General features: G+C 43.5%; 1 protein-coding gene across 3 annotated transcripts in view; it reads right to left on the reverse strand.

Annotated features, from left to right (window-relative positions):
- The window catches only part of XPOT (exportin for tRNA), a 67,037-nt gene that overhangs the window by 43,885 nt on the left and 3,660 nt on the right, over positions 1 to 19,492 (reverse strand). The window contains exons 1-2 of one of the 3 annotated variants that reach the window (XM_074942128.1): positions 18,665 to 18,824; positions 3,378 to 3,511 (exon numbers count right to left, since the gene is read on the reverse strand). In XM_074942128.1, coding sequence (XP_074798229.1) covers positions 3,378 to 3,437 — 60 coding nt within the window. In that variant the 5' untranslated portion in view covers positions 3,438 to 3,511; positions 18,665 to 18,824. Of the gene's footprint in view, positions 1 to 3,377; positions 3,512 to 4,859; positions 5,005 to 18,664; positions 18,825 to 19,492 lie in introns of those variants that run through there. The other 2 variants (XM_074942130.1, XM_074942129.1) reach the window with 2 other exon arrangements.

Raw genomic sequence — 19,492 nt, forward strand, 5'->3', positions numbered from 1 at the left:
CAAATTCTAGTAGGGAGAAAGCTGCAACTGCTATAGAAGCATACACCTGAACACTCGATGCCCTTCGAAAATGCTGCCTACGTGTCTTCTCTGAAAAGCATACTGATGTGTGAAGTCACTTCCCAAAGGGCACAGGACTTGCAAGATCAGTTCCACACATTTCATGTATGCTCTCAATGACTTTTCAGCATAGCAATGATAAATGCTATGGCTGAGGTACAGGCTCTTGACAAACCAGAAACTTAACACCTGCCGAGATTTGTCCAAACACTGCATTATGAGACTGCTGAGAAAATACTAGACCTATGATGATATCTACCTTGCGTTTGACACATATGCAGAAGGCCATTTAAAATTTATCAGAAAGGAGAAACTCCATGGTATTGTACCTGTCCAGTACAAAATAATTGACTCCATGAACATCTCCTATGTCACAATGAAGAAACTCTTGTCTTGTACTCACACAAAGGGGAAGTTAACTGCATACCCTGCAGGAAAAAACTATAGCATGTGAACAATTGCTCAAAGAATTTCACTGTGGCATAGCGTAATGAAGCTGCTGCCTCACACCATTCAGTGGAGTTTCTTCATAGTTCCCGAAAGAAGGCTGACACTATATTTATTTTGCATGCCATCAATGCAACAGAGAGGTGCTACTAAACTCCAAATTTTTGCACAAGACACTGATGTCCCAGTGTTCTCTGAAAGACACTACCCAAGATTTCCGAAGATTGTTTCTGTGCCTACTGTCAGGGAACAGAATCACCGTATATCCCTCACAGATGTGTTCCTATCACTCAGACCATTAAAAGACACCGCACTGCCAGGTTTCCACACATTTTCAGGATGTGACACTACCAAAAGGTTGGCTGGAAAGACCAGATTATCTTACTGGAAAGCACTGGATTCAGCCTCTGAAGACTCTCTCCTTGCTCTGAAGGTGCTCAGAACAGCTGAGACAGACAGTCACTGATGATCTTTTAGGTGCACTGGAGGCATTCACATGCCAAGTTTACTATTTTGAAGACCAACAATATGATGTTTTCAAAGAAGCTCACAAACTGAGAAAATTGACACCAACGAGGGGAACATTTATATATGCTATCAAGAAGACAAATTATCAAGCAATGGAATGGCTCCAGGATGACTGACCACGTCCAAAACCACCCTCCTTTTCAGGCATGGATGGGTCTTGGAGGATGGACTGATCACACCAGTTATATGAGAAACACAATGCACTCTTGAATCAATACTTCAGCTAATCAAATGCTCATGTGCAAAGCCCATGCTCACTACCTTGCAGATGTTTGGCCAGCAGCCTGCCTTGTACAGAGACAGGCAAGAGCAGTATGGACAAGAATCAGCATGACAACACGTCTAGCGGTGGAGCCCTAAATGGAGTGGACACTGATGGGGACTTAGATGAATAAATGTTTTCAGTACTACATGTCAAGTCTAACTTCTCTAGTATTACCAAAGATCAGTGTATTTTCTTATGCAAGCAATGCATCCCTGTATTAAAGTATAATTACAAAAACAATTATTTTTAAATATGTTCTCAAATACATAGCTAAATTGTTCTAGGTTTGTCATGTTTGGTAATGTGTTTGCAGGAGAAAGGGCTTTCAAATGACACTCAACTTGATCCGCTTCTGACAACACTTATCAAAATTTCCACCAGAGGGCCTGAAGCGGGGAGCCTTTGGTGAGAGGGGAGGAGTGAGTGCCCCCTGCCACATCAGACGATGGCACCACTGAAGTTATTATTCCATAGATGTTTACGAATCAACTGACACCTCCCTTACCTTTCTATCACTAATTTGACCACAAAATGAGATTTTACTATATCATACTCCTATGATCTGGGAAGCTGCACAATCACAGCCATGCACATACTTCGGATAACATCTCTTGAGTTGTCTAGTAGGCTTTGAAACTTGTCATGCTGCAATGGCTTTTCCTACCAGCTAGGAGCACCAAAGCAATACAGTAACTCCTCACTTAACGTTGTAGTTATGTTCCTGAAAAATGCAACTTTAAGTGAAACTATGTTAAACTAATCCAATTTTCCCATAAGATTTAATGTAAATGCAGGGGGTTAGGTTCCAAGGAAATTTTTTGGGGCATATACTATTCAGTACAGTACTGTTCTGTAGTTGGGAAGTGCCCCTGGCTTACCTCACACAGGCACAGCCCGGTGCAGGCAAGGATGCTAGGAAGCACCTTCGCAGCAGCAGCAGCTTCCCCGGAGAAGAACAGGCACCAACTTTGCCGGGGGATGCTCCAGGCCCGCCTCTTCCCATCCCCGCTCCACTCCAAGGCCCACCTCTTCCCACCCCCACGCCACCTCCTCTCCGGAGCACGCCGCATCCCCACTCCTTCCCCCTGCCAGAAAGTCAAATGCTACCAAACAGCTGTTTGACAGCACATAGGACTTTCTGGGAGGACCTTCCCTCCTCCATCCCTGCTCCTCCCCCTCCCTCCCAGAAAGTCCTAAGCGCCGCCAAACAGCTGTTTGGCGGCAGTGAAGTGCTGGGAGGGAGGGGGAGGAGGTGGAGAAGAGGAACTTGTGCAATGCTCCCTTGTAAAGTTGCTGCTCTTCCACAGAATCTTACAAGCAGTAGACAGAGCAGGCAGCCAAACAATGCTATAAGGGAGCAGGCACAACTTTAAACAAGCATGTCCCCTAATTGAGTATCGACGTAACTTTGAAACAACGTTAAACGGGAGGACGTTAAGTGAGGAGTTACTGTACATCTTATAGTGGTCAGGGAGAAATGAGCTGCAGCTTAATGAAAATTTTACGTGACCCAGCATTTGTTGATTTTAGGTTAAAAGTGCTGTAAAAGAAGGTTTTAAGTTTGTGTTGAGAGCCACACATAGCTGTATTTAAAAGTGTACTAAACTTTAAACAATATAACTTAAGATAATGTGTACAACAATTAAAAGCTGAAAAAGGAGTCTGAGAAATGGAGTTTATATTTAAATTCTGATTAATATTGAACCATATTCTTGAAGAGTGCTGTTATGTAACTAGTTTAAACTACACACTAATAGTACATAAGCCACAATCTACCTCATAAGTGTTCAACAGAAACAATGAGTTTTAAATGTAATCTACTGAATGAAAAACAAGGATGAACTACAGTGAGTAAAGCCATGCTTAGCATGGCAGTATTTATATAGTAAATGGTAAAATAGTATGTATGTAAAATGAGGGACTGCATCTAGCATGCATACATAATGACAATACAATTCAACATTCCCATTACATTCTCTTTACTTCAGTTATCTAAATAATCAGACAAATCAATAGGATATTGGACAGTTGCATAGTAACTGGCTGCCATCCCTAATATGGAGGAAAACAAACTTACTCTTTGCCTGAAGTCTGCATCTGCATTTGGGTTTAGCCCTAGAAGGGCTTGTTCATCCATCTTCGTTGCTATACTTTTTGTTTCCTATTTTTAACTGGTTTGCCCCCTTCTCCTACAGTAGAAACTACAAACATCTGCAAACAGGAAAAAAAAAAAGCAAAGTTGGAAGAAACAATATTCGCTAAACACGTCAGCAAACTATCTCAGCATAATCACAGCAGAAGTATCACCATTGCCAGCATGCATGTAAGCCTTTAAAATGCACATGAGCCACACACTAATACACATGGTCTACTGTAGACATTAGGACTTCATGTCCTTCACTGACACCACTTATGGCGCAGAAAATATTCCAGCTTTCCTTTTATACTATGAACAAATTTAAGTTTTTCATACATTTGAACTTTCATCTTGTAATAAAAACCACAAAAGAATTTCCTGTCAATTTAACAAAGAAGCTCCATATCAGAAAATCTGTATTTAATTCAAATACTCAGATTCAAATTTACAATGCATAGAGAATGTTGAGTTTTGCTTTTTTTTTTTTTGGTTACCCACATTTGATTCAAGTGCAGTATTAAGCTATTACTTTTTTAAAAAAATACGATTTTCTAGTATTTCTAACCTTATGGCTGTAGTAATCAGCAACTTCAATTACTATTTCTACTAATACTTTATGGATGTGTTGATAAAAACCTACTCTCCATAGTAGTCAAGATATTGAGAGGACTTGTTCCCTAAAACTGCACATAACACATCCTACCTTTTCCTGAACAAGGTGATAAATTAGCTACAAAATACATTTTATTCAGAAAGATTCCACTTATTCTTAGGCAGTGGTTTTCAAACTGGGGTACGTATACCTCTATGGGTACAAGAGCTCTCATCAGGAGGTAGATGAGAAAAATCCGGTAATGGCGGACAATACATTTTATTTAGTAAGACTTGACAATCTAAACATAGGTATATTATGACCTTATGTCAGATGTGGGTATGTGGTATACTACAATATTTGGAAAGAGGTATGCAGCCTAAAAAGTTTGAAAACCACTTTCTTAGAGTGATGCCAATTTACTTGAAATGCTGTTTTCTGGAGTTCTGAATAAAAAAAGAATTTTCAGATTGAATAAACTACGAACCCTGCAAACCAAGCTGTAGAAATTGTGTTAAAAAAACAACAAGATTATTCTCAGAACAAATGCAGAATGAATATACAGGCCATTCTGCAAAGCTCAGATTTCGCTTGAAACCCTACCAAATATAGTGGACAAACCAAAACACTTGCTCAAAATATCCAGATGCCATTAAAGCAGCAGGGTAGATTATAAAAGTTATGTCCCAAAGGATGTTCTCAGGTTATGTCTATACTACCGCTGTAAGTTGACCTAAGCTACACAACTCCAGCTATGTGAATAGCTCCAGGTACGTGAATAGGTCCTACACCACGGGAGGTCGACAGGAGAAAATCTCCCGTTGGCTTACCTTACCCTTCTCGTCAGGGATAGAGTACAGGGGTCAACTGGAGAGCGATCTGCAGTCGACTTGGCGGGTCTTTACTAGACCCGCTAAATCAGCTGCTGGTGGATCAATCTCAGAGCATCGATCCCGGCTGTAGCGTAGACCTGCCCCTAAGTCTGTTCTCTTCATTTGTGTGATATAATCTACTGTAGGCCTGACAGTTTGTGGGAGGTTAGGGAAAGGAAGGAAGACAACAGGAAGAAGAGATTAAGTTAGAGGAAACCATAGTTAAAAAAATGCTTGAAACCTTATTGGTAAAGTCTCCCACTTCTTGGTATTTATGTGTTACATACCCCTGACAATGGAGCCCCAGCAGGAAAAGGCAGGACCCAGGGAGAGGGAAGCCCTGTACTTGAAATTAAGACAAAAATACATTTCTACTCAGCCCTTTATATAGTGTTATAAAAATGGTGTTATGGAGGGCAGCTGGATGGTTTTTAATAGATAAAACTGAATGCATGTATAAAGCTTTGTAATGATGAGCTACCTACATGTAACAGGCACAACTTTTCTTATGAAGTGAATTTAGTCCTTAAAGGTTCTGACAGAAATGGAAGCAAAAATCCTCAAAACAGGAATGGTGTATAGAACAACACAAGTTTCCCACATTGCCCCACATTATGCCTTTATCCTGTGTTGGAGAGACTATCTTCATGGATTTAAAAAGTTACATGGGCTAATTTTTTAAAAAACTTTTTTGCTAGAAATAGCTCCCAAAACAAAAGAAAGATTACAGATCATTTCTTTTTTTTCAATTTTTATTTAGTCCATTAGACAGCATTTTGCACAGTCAGTTTGTTTCCCCATCTTGCCAGTTTCTCCTCCTTCTGTAATTATCTTGCATATTAACGGGGAACATATTTTAAAATATGATCGTAAGACTACAAACATGGCAAGGAGACTCAGAGGCAAGTTTAGGACCCAAGACTACTTCAACTCATTTTTGGAAAGAGACAAGATTTCAAGCAATCTCCCTTTAACGAACAATAGACATGAGATGTTTCATTTCTTATTAGCAAACCTCTAATCTGTCTATTCTAAGACTTTTCAGAACTGTTTAAGGGTTTGTAGCTTTCTCAATTACAGATTTTTCAGCCTTGTTTTAGAGCAATTGCACTAACAATGCAATAGCGTCTAAGAGTCCTGTGGCACCTTATAGACTAACGGACATATTGGAGCATGAGCTTTCGTGGGTGAATACCCACTTCGTCGGATGCATGTAGTGGCCACTACATGCATCCGACGAAGTGGGTATTCACCCACGAAAGCTCATGCTCCAATATGTCCGTTAGTCTATAAGGTGCCACAGGACTCTTAGATGTTATTACAGATCCAGACTAACACGGCTACCCCTCTGAAGCTTAACAATGCAATGTGGATCTGGGGCTTAATAATGATATCAAAAATCATAGAAAATCTTTCCACACCACCTACACTTTTGAAGTTCATAGAAGATTTTTTAAAAGAAGTTAAAAGGTCTAATAGTAAAACCAAATAAATTCATATTGGAAGTAGTTCTGAACTTCTGGGCACAACGTCTCCTTAGGCCAGGTCTACATTAGAAACTTTTAGCAATGTCTGTTAAGGGGTGTGATTTTTTGTGAAATGTGCTAGTGTAGATGTGGTTATGCTGGCATAAAAGTGCTTTTGCCATTATAAACTGCATCTACAGTAGGTGATTTTCAGGCATAGCTACACCAGCAAACCTTTTCCAGTTTAGACTATGCTTTAACTACCTTATTATTTCAATAGTGCTGTAGCAAGGAGGCGTGGCCTCCCCCAGAGAGCGACAGAGAGGGACCACAACACACCCCCTGTGGGCCAAACCAGGAGAGCAACGTCCACCCCCACCCCAGAAACGGAAGGGCGGGACAGGAAGGAGACATACAAAAGGCAGGTCCTGCAGCTCAGTTGGAGTGGAGCAACCATATGAGATGGACATACCCTGCCTGCTGCTGGAGCCTGCAAAGGAGCTGCTGGGACAGCCTCCTGAGAACTGGCCAGAGCTCCCAGCCGACCGAGATGCCAAGGAGCTGCCGCCTGTGGCCTTCCCAGAGCCCCCCCCGAGACAACAGACACAGGCACATCCAAGGGGGAGAGTAGGAAGCAGCCCAGGGAAACCAGGCAACAGTCCGATTAGGAGCTGACCTGATCCAAGGTCAGTGTGTTCCTGGTGGATCCCCGCTGACCCAGTGGCAGACCACTCTGCCACTGTTAGGGCCTTAGGCTGGGACATGGTGGAGTTGGGCGGACCCGTGTCCCCACTGCCCACTGCCACTCCACCCCTGGAATGGTAGTACTCCCCCTCCTTAGCCCAGGAGACCTGCGCTCCGCAGGCACCCTTACCTGAGCCTCTAGACTTTATTGGTGCTCACCCTTACCTGGGGCTCAGACTACTTCGCCGCTCCTCCCTGATTGCAGGCCAGAGCCTATGCATTGCTTTCAGGCCCTGCCCTGACCGAGAGCCTGAGGCTCATTAGACTGCCTTACTGTTCTGCCTGGCCAGAGAACCGGAGCACTAGGTGCAGCTAATTCCCCCCTTTGAGCTCACCTTTACAGGTACAAGACAGCAAGGAGGCATGGCCTCCCTCAGAGACTGACATGGAGGGACAGCCACGCAGCCTACAAGTAGGGATGTAAAAGTTTGCTTATCGGTTAACCAATTAGTCTTATTGGTTTTGGTTAACAACTAAACCCTGGGCATGGGGCTGGAACACCAGGCACAGGGTCCCACATAAAACGTGGGGGTGCTCCAGCACCCCCCCACACCTCTAGTTCCCCGCCTATGTGAACTCCTTAATGGTTAACCATTTAACCAATAGCATTTTAATACAGTAACTCCTCACTAAAAAGTCATTTCATTTCACTTTTAGCAAAAGAAGCTTCTTCTGCCGGTATAGAAATATGTTCTTCATTTGGACTAATTCATTCCAAATTGAGAAATCGTTTGGGACCAGAAAAAGCAGGAAAGCTTGTTTTTCTTTTCTAGATTATGAACCAACAGGAAAATGAAGGTGAAGATGACCAAATTAGCTGCAGAAACCAATGTTTTAAGTTTCTCATATTGACCTGGCTGACATAGTCGATTTAATTTTTGTTGGGTTTTTTTAAAATATTTCATTTAACTATTTTAGTTAAAAACCATTTTAACAAAAACAAACCTGATTTTTAAAAACTTGAATGTTTAAACTAAATTCAAAAATTCATATGCTTGTTTTGTTAAAATATTATGTTTACTGTTGAAGAAAAAAATCCAGAATACACAACATTGTTGTTTTAGTTAAATAAAACAATTTAAACGTCTGCCTGGTGATGTTCTCCTCCTAATACGGCATGGCAAGAAAGTCCTCCAAATATTCATGATGAACTATCTCCAGTTCAATAGGTTAACCTCCCAATGACTTCATAAATATCTGCTTCAATTACCTTTGGTAAATGAAATAACCAAACAATCATTCATTTTCTGATATAGCTGTAAAACTAATCTGAAAAGTTTTCAAAATAAAGGTATAGTGTGTACCTCCTAAAAATGAAACCTACATCAATCTGATTTGTGAAGAAAATGTATTAAGGTTATAACAACCAACAAGAATGCACTTTCATGTAGAAATCCAGGATTAAACTGCGTCTTCCTGACCAGTGATTTAAATCAATTTGATTTAAATCAAATCCACCCTGAAACTCTTTACTAAAAATTTTAGTTTGTGTAGTTAACTCAAATAGTTACAATCTATTGGGCCAATGCAAGCACCATAACATGAAAAGTAACTCCTGGGACTACAAGATTTTATTTAGGCAGATATTTATTTTTGATTAAAATGGATTACTGCACAAGAAACTGACATTTTTCTTTAAATCAGCAGAGCTGAATAGTCTTTTAGCAAGCACTTATGGAATGCTTTAAGAAAAAACAGTTACAGGGCTTGGTGGCAGGGAGTCTACCACTTCAACTAGATCCGTAAAACTTGTGTGTAGGCAAGCCCTAACAATACAAATGCTTACAGACCCTTGACTATAGAGGTTTAATGATTAGAAAAACAGACTAGAATAATTAGTGATGAGAGAATACACTACTCAGAGCACCTATTCTGTGCATGTAGGTTAGTGTTTGATTAACAGGAATTGTGACAAGGAGGACCAGTGGTATGCCCACCTAATCCCCTTAAGTTTTTTTTCCATTAGTCAATGGTTGTAGAACTTCTAGTTCATCTCCCTTCAAATATACTAAAAGGGATGTCTCTCTAGCATTCTTGTCAAATCTTTGACATGGTACAAGCTTCGCAGCAAACATAGGATGTGGAGCCACTTGCTACCTCAGTGCTTTAGGAGTTTATAGCCACATTGGATCAAAAAAAAAAATTAAAATCAACATCCTACAGTCTAGGATTGTTCTTAGAACTTTAAACTGGACTAACTAGAAAGTGCTTCCACAATAGACATGTTTAAGTACAGTAATTCCTCTCTTAATGCTGTAGTTATGTTCCTGAAAAATGCAACTTTAAGTGAACCAATGTTAAACAAATCCAATCTTCCCATAAGATTTAATGTAAATGCTGGGGGTTAGGTTCCAAGGAAATTTTTTGGGGCAGACAAAAGACATTATATACTGTACAGTACTGTACTGTGGTTGGGAGGTGCCCCTGGCTTACCCCACACAGGCACAGCCCGCTGCAGACGATGATGCAGGCAAGGATGCTAGGAAGCACCTTGCACAGCAGCAGCAGCAGCTTCCCTCTAGAAGAACAGGAGCCAACTTTGCCGGGAGATGCTCCAGGCCTGCCTCTTCCCATCCCCACTCCACTCCAGGCTTGCCTCTTCCAACCCCCACTCCACCTCCTCCACAGAGCACGCTTAGGACTTTCCGGGAGGGAGGGAGGGGGAGGAGCGGAGACACGGCACTTCCCCGCTCCTTCCCTTTCCTCCCAGGAAGTCCTAAGCATCGCTAAACAGCTGTTTGGCGGTGGGGGAAGCACTAGGAGGGAGGGGGAGGAGGAGGAGAAGAGGAACTTGTGCAATGCTCCCTTGTAAAGTCGCTGCTCTTCCACAGAATCCTACAAGCAGTGAACAGAGCAGGCAGCCAAACGACATTATAAGGGAGCACTGCACAACTTTAAACGAGCATGTTCCCTAATGGAGCAGCGACGTAACTTTGAAACAACATTAAGCGGGAGGACGTTCAGTGAAGAGTTACTCTATCATCCAATCTACCCATTGAAAATAAGCCATTGTAAACAAATACAAGCTTATTAAACTCAATTTGATTCACAAGAGAAACTTTTAGACAAGTTTCAAACTAGTCACAGTATATTTGAGGTTAGAATAATTAACAAATAGTCTGAAAGAACCTAGAAGAAAAAGAACTTTCAAAAGAGATTCAATTCCAGCAAGCACAGAATTAGTCTACATTAATTCCAGTCCACGTTTCTTTCCCCTGCTGACTTCTTCAATCCAGACACTTAGATACTCCAGTTTTGTAGGCAGAATTGTATCTTTCTAAGGAGCTCACCATATCAGCATCTCACCACCATTTACACACAGTCTAGAAACAGCAATAATCCCCTGACGATAAAGGAACAAAACTGTGAAACCTCATTTCCTGTAGCAACAGATTTAAGACCTTTACTCGGGTTTAGGGCTGTTGATTAATTAGTTAACTCATGCTATTAACTCAAAGAAATTAATTGCAATTAATTGGTTTTAATCACACTGTTAAACAATAGAATACCAATTGAAATTTATTAAATATTTTTGGATGTTTGTCTACATTTTCAAATATATTGATTTCAATTATAACAGAATACAAAGTGTACACTGCTCACTTTATATTATTTTTGATTACTAATATTTGCACTGTAAAAATGATTAAAAAGTATTTTTCAATTCACCTCACACAAGTACTGTAGTGCAATCTTTGTCATGAAAGTTGTAAATGTAGATTTTTTTTCTTACATAACTGCACTCAAAAACAAAACAATGCAAAAAAACTTTAGAGCCTACAAGTCCACTCAGTCTTACTTCTCATTCAGCCAATCGTTAAGACAAACAACTTTGTTTGTATTTATGGCAGATAATGCTGCCCACTTCTTATTTAAAATGTCACCAGAAAGTGAGAACAGGCATTCGCATAAGACTTTTGTAGCTGGCATTGCAAGGTATCCACGTGCCAGATATGCTAAACATTCATATGCCCCTTCATGCTTTGGCCACCATTCTAGAGGACATGCGTCCATGCTGATGACACTAGTTAAAAAAATAATGCATTAATTAAACGTGTGAATGAACTCCTTGGGGGAGAATGGTATGTCTCCTGTTCTATTTTACCTGCATTCTGCCATATATTTCATGCTATAGTAGTTTTGGATGATGACTCAGCACGTTGTTCATTTTAAGAACACTTTCATTGCAGATTTGACAAAACACAAAGAAAGTACCAATGTGAGATTTCTAAAGATAGCTACAGCACTCAACTCAAGGTTTAAGAATCTGAAATGCTTTCCAAAATCTGAGAGGGACAAGGTATGGACCATGCTTTCAGAAGTCTTAAAAGAGCAACACACTGATACGGAAACTACAGAACCCAAACCAACAAATAGGAAAATCAACCTTCTGCTGGTGGCATTTGCCTCCGATGATGAAAATGAACATGCGTCGGTCCACACTGCTTTGGATTGTTATCAGTCAAAACCCATCATCAGCATGGACGCATGTACTCTGAAATGGTGGTTGAAGCATGAAGGGACATATGAATCTTTAGCACATCTGGCATGTAAATATCTTGCAACACCGGCTACAACAGTGCCATGCGAACACCTGTTCTCACTTTCAGGTGACATTGTGAACAAGAAGCGAGCAGCATTATCTCCTGTAAATGTAAACAAACTTGTTTGTCTGAGCAACTGGCTGAACAAGAAGTAGTACTGAGTGGACTTGTAGGGTCTAAAGTTTTACATTGTTTTATTTTTGAATGCAGCTTTTTTTTGTACATAATTCTATATTTGTAAGTTCAACTTTCATGATAAAGAGGTTGCACTACCGTACTTGTATTAGGTGAATTGAAAAATACTATTTGTTTTTTTATAGTGCACATATTTATAATTAAAAATAAATATAAAGTGAGCACTGTACATTTTGTATTCTGTGTTGTAACTGAAATCAATATATTTGAAAAAGTGGAAAACATCCTAAAATATTTAAATAAAAGGTATTCTGTTATTGTTTAAAAATATTAATTTTTTTTAATCACTTGACAGCTCTACTCAGGGTATGTTTACATGATAGAGCCTAGGCCAGCATAGCTGTGTCACATACCCCATTAAAGTAGATGCAGGAGTAGTAGGGTTCCTACACTGACAGAAAAACTCCTACCACCTCAAATGATGTTAGCCATGTCATCAGCAGCCCTGTTCCATTGACATAGCTGCAACTATACTGGGTGTTTTGTCAGCATTGTTATGCCAGTCAGGGGTAAGGTTTATTTTCATACTCCTGACCAACACAGCTATGCTGACATTAATCTTACGTGTAGGCCAAGCCTTAGAAGGAATGAAATCTAGGTGGGTATATTTCCTAAAGGACTCATCCAGAGCTATTCCACTTCCATGAAGGCTTGCATGAACTAATCAGTCTTGCAACAAACTCTGGAAGTGGCCTACTTAGGCTCAGTTTCAGACCTAATATACACTTAAAAGTTTTGCGGGCACAGCTATGACAGTTAGGAATTGGGGGGGAATGAGGGAAACGTACATCCCTAATACATAGGGCTAGCTGGCAAAAGTCCTAGAGTAGATGCAGTTACTCTAGCAAAAAAGTCCTTTCATTGATATAGCTTATTTCAATCAGGGAAGTGGTACAGTTCTTTTGCAGGTATAAACTGTGTCTACACTAGGGGTGTTCACCAGTATAACTATGCTGGCAAAACCTTTCTAGGCCAGCACAGTTATACTGAACAGAAGGATAAACAAAAATAAATCTGCGACTAGGGTTTTTTATTTCAAAAGGGCTGACTTTCAAAAATTAAGGAATTAGTTAGGGAAGTGGATTGGACTGAAGAACTTATGGATCTAAAGGCAGAGGAGGCCTGGGATGACTTTATGTCAAAGCTGCAGAAGCTATCACAAGCCTGCATCCCAAGAAAGGGGAAAAATTCATAGGCAGGAGTTGTAGACCAAGCTGGATGAGCAAGCATCTCAGAGAGGCGATTAAGAAAAAGCAGAAAGCATACAGGGAGTGGAAGATGGGAGGGATCAGCAAGGAAAGCTTGCTGGTCAGAACACATAGGGATAAAGTGAGACAGGCTAAAAGTCAAGTAGAGTTGGACCTTGCAAAGGGAATTAAAACCAATAGTAAAAGGTTCTACAGACATATAAATAAGAAGAAAACAAAGAAAGAAGAAGTGGGACTGCTAAACATTGAGGATGGAGTGGAGGTCAAGGATACTCTAGGCATGGCCCAATATCTGAACAAATACTTTGCCTCAGTCTTTAATAAGGCTAATGAGGATCTTAGGGATAATGGTAGCATGACAAATGGGAATGAGGATATGGAGATAGATATTACCATATCTGAGGTAGAAGCAAAACTCGAACAGCTTAATGGGACTAAATTGGGGGGCCCAGATAATCTTCATCCAAGAATATTAAAGGAATTGGCACATGAAACTGCAAGCCCATTAGCAAGAACGTTTAATGAATCTGTAAACTCAGGGGTTGTACCGTATGATTGGAGAATTGCTAACACAGTTCCTATTTTTAAGAAAGGAAAAAAAAGTGATCTGAGTAACTACAGGCCTGTTAGTTTGACATCTGTAGTATGCAAGGTCTTGGAAAAAAATTCTGAAGGAGAAAGTAGGTAAGGACACTGAGGTCAATGGTAAATGGGAAAAAATACAACATGGTTTTACAAAAGGTAGATCGTGTCAAACCAACCTGATCTCCTTCTTTGAGAAAGTAACAGATTTTTTAGACAAAGGAAACGCAGTGGATCTAATTTACCTAGATTTCAGTAAGGGGTTTGATACCGTGCCACATGGGGAGTTTAGTTAAATTGGAAAAGATGGGGATCAATATGAACATTGAAAGGTGGATAAGGAATTGGTTAACAGGGAGACTACAGCGGGTCCTACTGAAAGGTGAACTGTCAGGCTGGAGGGAGGTTACCAGTGGAGTTCCTCAGGGATCGGTTTTGGGACCAATCTTATTACTGACCTCGACACAAAAAGTGGGCGTGCGCTAACAAAGTGTGCGAATGATACAAAGCTGGGAGATACTGCCAATTTAGAGAGAGACCGGGATATCATACAGGAAGATCTGGATAACCTCGTAAACTGAGAGTAACAGTAATACGATGAAATTTAATAGTGAGAAGTGTATCGTCATGCATTTAGGATTAACAACAAGAATTTTAGTTATAAGCTGAGGACACGTCAATTAGAAGTAACGGAGGAGGAGAAGGACCTTGGAGTACTGATTGATCACAGGATGACTATGAGCCGCCAATGTGATATGGCCATGAAAAAAGCTAATGTGGTCTTGGGATACATCAGGCAAGGTGTTTCCAGTAGAGATAAGGAGATTTTAATACCGTTATACAAGGCACTGGTGAGACCTCACCTGGAATACTGTGTGCAGTTCTGGTCTCCCATGTTTAAGAAGGATTAATTCAAACTGGAACTGGTACAGAGAAGGGCTACTAGGATGATCCAAGGAATGGAAAACTTGTCTTATGAAAGGAGACTCAAGGAGCTTGGCTTGTTTAGCCTAACCAAAAGAAGGTTGAGGGGAGATACGATTGCTCTCTACAAATATATCAGAGGGATAAATACCGGAGAGGGAGAGGAATTATTTAAGCTCAGTACCAATGTGGACACAAGAACAAATGGATATAAACTGGTCATCAGAAAGTTTAGATTTGAAATTACACAAAGGTTTCTAACCATCAGAGGAGTGAAGTTTTGGAATAGCCTTCCAAGGGAAGCAGTGGGGGCAAAAGACTTATCTGGCTTTAAGATTAAACTCGATAAGTTTATGGAAGAGATGGTATGATGGGATAACATGATTTTGGCAATTAATTGATCTTTAAATATTTATGGTAAATAGGCCCAGTGGCCTGTGATGGGATGTTAGATGGGGTGGGATCTGAGTTACTACAGAGAATTCTTTCCTGGGTATCTGGCTGGTGAATCTTGCCCATAAGCTCAGGGTTCAGCTGATCGCCATATTTGGGGTTGGGAAGGAATTTTCCTCCAGGGCAGACTGGAAGAGGCCCTGGAGGTTTTTCGCCTTCCTCTGTAGCATGGGACATGGGTCACTTGCTGGAGGATTCTCTGCTCCTTGAAGTCTTTAAACCATGATTTGAGGACTTCAATAGCTCAGACATAGGTGAGAGGTTTATCACAAGAGTGGGTGGGTGAGATTCTGTGGCTTGCATTGTGCAGAAGGTCAGACTAGATGATCCTAATGGTCCCTTCTGACCTTAATATCTATGAATCTACACTAGGGGTGTTCACCAGTATAACTATGCTGGCAAAACCTTTCTAGGCCAGGCCTACACTAAAATGTTGGGTTGACCTAGCTACATCGCTCAGGGATGTGAAAAATCCACACCCCTCAGTGACACAGTTAAGCTGACCTAACTCCCGAGGCAGACAGAGCTCAGTTGATGAAAGAACTCTTCCACTGACCTTGTATGGCCTCTCAGGGAGGTGTATTAACTACAGCCCCCTCCACCACTGTAGTCTCTACACTGAAGTGGTACAGCTTCAGCATTTCTAGTGAGGACATACTCCTAATGCAGACAAGGCAGGTCCACACTACAGAATTACTTCAATATAACTACATCACTCGGGGTGTGAATAATCCACACTCCTGAGCGACAGTTATACTAACCTAAATGCCGGTGTAAACAGCTAAATTTCTCCCCCCGATATAACTACCACTCCTTGCAGAGGTGAATTAACTATGCCAACAGGAGAGCTCTCTCCTGTCAGCATAGAGCATCTTCATTAGAGCGATACAGCAGCTCAGCTAAGCTGATACAGCATTTCAAGTGTAGACCTGCTCTCAGTCTGATCTTCAGTGATAGTTAATTCTACAAACAATGACTCCCTCCTGAGAGCATCCTGGCTGCCACTAGAAAGTGAGAGTTCCCTCAGTCTTAGAAATAGACTTGCATAGACTGGGGTTCTCACAACACATTTTTTGTTGGCCTCAGTGCAGGCACCAACTCTTGCTGGTGGCTGCCCTGGGGCTGAAGCCCGAGCCCCTCCATCCCTGGGAAAGTGGGTCAGGAACTCCACGGCCACCTGCTGAGTCCCAGGTTCCTCTGGTGCTACACACACCAACCCATGTGTCTCCAGAGGCACTACCCGGAGCTCCCTAGGAGGCTGTGCAGTGCAGGATACCGATCCCTGCTGCTAGTGCCAGCAAACACTAAGGTGGCTCATCCAGGAGCAACAGCTCGGTGCTGCGGGGGGGGTCACTGCTTTGCCTCCTCCCCTCCCAGGAGGCTGTCGTGGCCCCAAAATTCCACTGGTGGCCACATGTGGCCATGGTGGTGGCATCTGAGAAACGCTGAACTAGCAGACCATTCTGTAGGAGTAACACTTTCTCAATGTACTTATGTTGCAATTTTGGACAGGTCAGTTATTTCCTTAGAATAACAACTTGCTTTAACTATTCATATACATTGTGTAATACAAATTTGATGTAATATCCCACGTGTAATAATTCTTCAATGACACCGTACTTAATGTAAGAGTTGTACCTCTGCCTGGTGCTCCTGCTAACAAGCCCCAGTATAATATAAAGTTCTCATGTAAGACAACATTTTGAAGCTCTAGGGTAGTATTCTTAGTACAGCATGTACTATTAATTAGAAGTTATTACATTTCAATGAAGAATGCACAAAACCTTACTGGAGCTCATCATAAGGGCTCCCAAACCAGAATCAGCCACCTTAACAGGAAATTACATTGGAATGAAAGAAAATTAACAGAATAAGTCTGAAGTGATTAACTTCTTATGGTGAAATAGGGTTCTCTACCTCCTCAATGGCTGTACTAATATTGCTTCCTCTCAAAGACCCCAACACCACCATTATTTAGTAACTCAAAGGACTGCCAGTGAAAGAAGCGAGGTATTTCCACCCCATTATCCCATCTCAGGATGGGAAACAGAAGTAATTCAGTTACTGTCCTATCTGTTACTGGCACATCAATAAGGAGTGACAGCACTCTCTTCCTACAGCAGGGGTGGGCAAACTTTTTGGCACGAGGGCCACATCTGGGTATGGAAATTGTATGGCAAGCCACGAATGCTCACGAAATTGGGGGATGGGGTGGGGGGGAGAGGGATCCAGCCGGGGGTGCAGGCTCTGGGATGGGGCCAGAAATGAGGAGTTCAGGGTGTGGGAGGGGGCTCCGGGCTGGGGCAGAGGTTCAGGGTGTGTGTGTGATGGCTCCAGCTGGGGGTGTGGGCTCTGGGGTGAGGCTGGGGATGAGGGGTTGGGGGGCAGGAGGGTGCTCCGGGCTGGGAACGAGGGCAGAAGGGGGATCAGGGCTGCGTCAGGGGTGCAGGCTCCAAGTGGCGCTTACCTCAAGCAGCTCCCAGAAGCAGCGGCATGTCCCTCTCCCCAGCTCCTATGCAGAAGCGCAGCCAGGCAGCTCTGCACACTTCCCTGTCTGCAGACACCGCCCCTGCAGCTCCCATTGACTGTGGTTCCTGGCCAATGGGAGCTGCGGGGGCGGCACTTGGGGCGGGGGTAGTGTGTGGAGCCTCTTGGCTGCCCCTACGTGTATGAGGGGGAGGAGGGACATGCCACTGCTTCTGGGAGATGTGCGGAGCAGGACAAGCCCCAGACCCCGCTCCCCAGCGGGACCTCAAGGGCCAGATTAAAACATCTAGAGGGCCGGACACAGCCCCGGGGCCATAGTTTGCCCATCCCTGTCCTACAGCATGAAGCCTCTGCAGCATTTGGCAAAGGATTAAGGCAAATTCTGATCACCCATCTAGCAGTACATATTGTGCTTGTTTTAAGACAGAAGGAATAACCCTAGCGCCTACCAAGGAGCATGGGACATTGAAATGATTAGTCAGTTCCCTTACTGCATGCTGGATTCTGAAGAATGGTTAATTTCACTCTGTATACAGATGTGAGAAAAGGAGACTTCATTGGTTCATATGTTGAAGGTGATCTTTGCAACCATAACCGCTAGAGATTTATTTCAAATTAAAGCAGAAACTCTACAGAAATGGATGTTGTTGGAGACGACAGGTGTTAACAACACACGCACAGCAGGTTATTTTTCAAGTTTAAAGAAAACCCACTCCCATTTCCCAGAGCCTTTGAAGGCCAGGGGGGAGTCGAGGAGCGCTCCGAGTCAGACGCTCCCAGGCGGACGAGCAGCCCCATTACAACGCCCCCAGCGATGCCGCACGGGCGGAGGAGCCACCCTGCCGCAGCAAAGGCGCTGAGCCCTCCAGCGCCCTGCCCCATTTCAAAGCTGCCGAGAGAAGGCCGGGCAGGCACCGGCATCAGAAAAGCCCAGTCCAGAGCCAGCCAAGTACGCGGCGAGGGATCCCCGCCCGGCAGGGAGCCCCGCGGCCCGCAGCGGGGGACACGCGCCCCTACCCACCCCCGAACACGCGGTGGCCCACGCCGCCGTCCGGCCACCCCAGCCGCGGGCAGCGCCCCTCTCCCTCAGGAGCCGCGGTCTGGGCTGAGTCAGAGCCGCGTGAGTCCCCCGCCCGCCCCCGCTCCCGCTCCCCTAGTACCTTCCCGGTCACTCCATCCCGGCAGCGCCGCCGGCTCCGCTTCCCACAGCTCAGAGACCGCCCCAACCATACAGAGCGAGCCGGGCCTCGCCGCGCCCGCGCGCCGCCTCCGTCGGCGGCAGGGAGAGGGGACGCCGCTGCCGCCCCTGGAGCGCGCGGGGCAGCCGCGCGGGTGAGTCTGGCTGCGTGTCCCGGGCGCGCGTAACCGTGTGGTGTCGCGCCCCTAACCAGGGAAGGAGAAGCGTCTCCGCCCCCTCAGCCACAGCAAGGGACTATAGTTCCCAGCATGCTCTGCGGCTCCCCCTCGCGGAGGCGCCAAGGCGTCCCTGACAGAGAGCGAGCGGTATTTCCCCTTCCTGACACTCACCTTTCTCCTCCAATAGATCAGAGCGCTGCCTTGCATGCGGTGGTATAGAGTCTCCACCGGATGCATGGCATGTTGGGATATGTAGTCTCCACAGGCCTCAAAAATGCAGCTGTTGCGTGGCACATTGTATAAATCTGAGTGTTATTAACCCGCTGCAGGCTGCCCTTTGGCTTCCTTTGCCTCTGAGAGCTGACAAGATGTCAGAGGTGCTGTAGTAATAATGAACAGGTCGGTTTATGAACAGGAGGCTGCCAGGCAACTCTCCAACACCACATTATACAGACCACTATCCTCTGATCCCTCTGAGGAGTACCAAAAGAAACGACACCATCTGCTTAAGAAACTCCCTGTTTCAGCACCGGAACAAATCTACATGGACACACCCCCCAGAGCCCTGACCAGGGGTAGTCTATCTGCTACCCAAGATCCATAAACCTGGAAACCCTGGACAGCCCATCATC

Source organism: Natator depressus, chromosome 1, assembly GCF_965152275.1.
Source record: "Natator depressus isolate rNatDep1 chromosome 1, rNatDep2.hap1, whole genome shotgun sequence".
Classification (NCBI taxonomy): Eukaryota; Metazoa; Chordata; order Testudines; family Cheloniidae; genus Natator; species Natator depressus.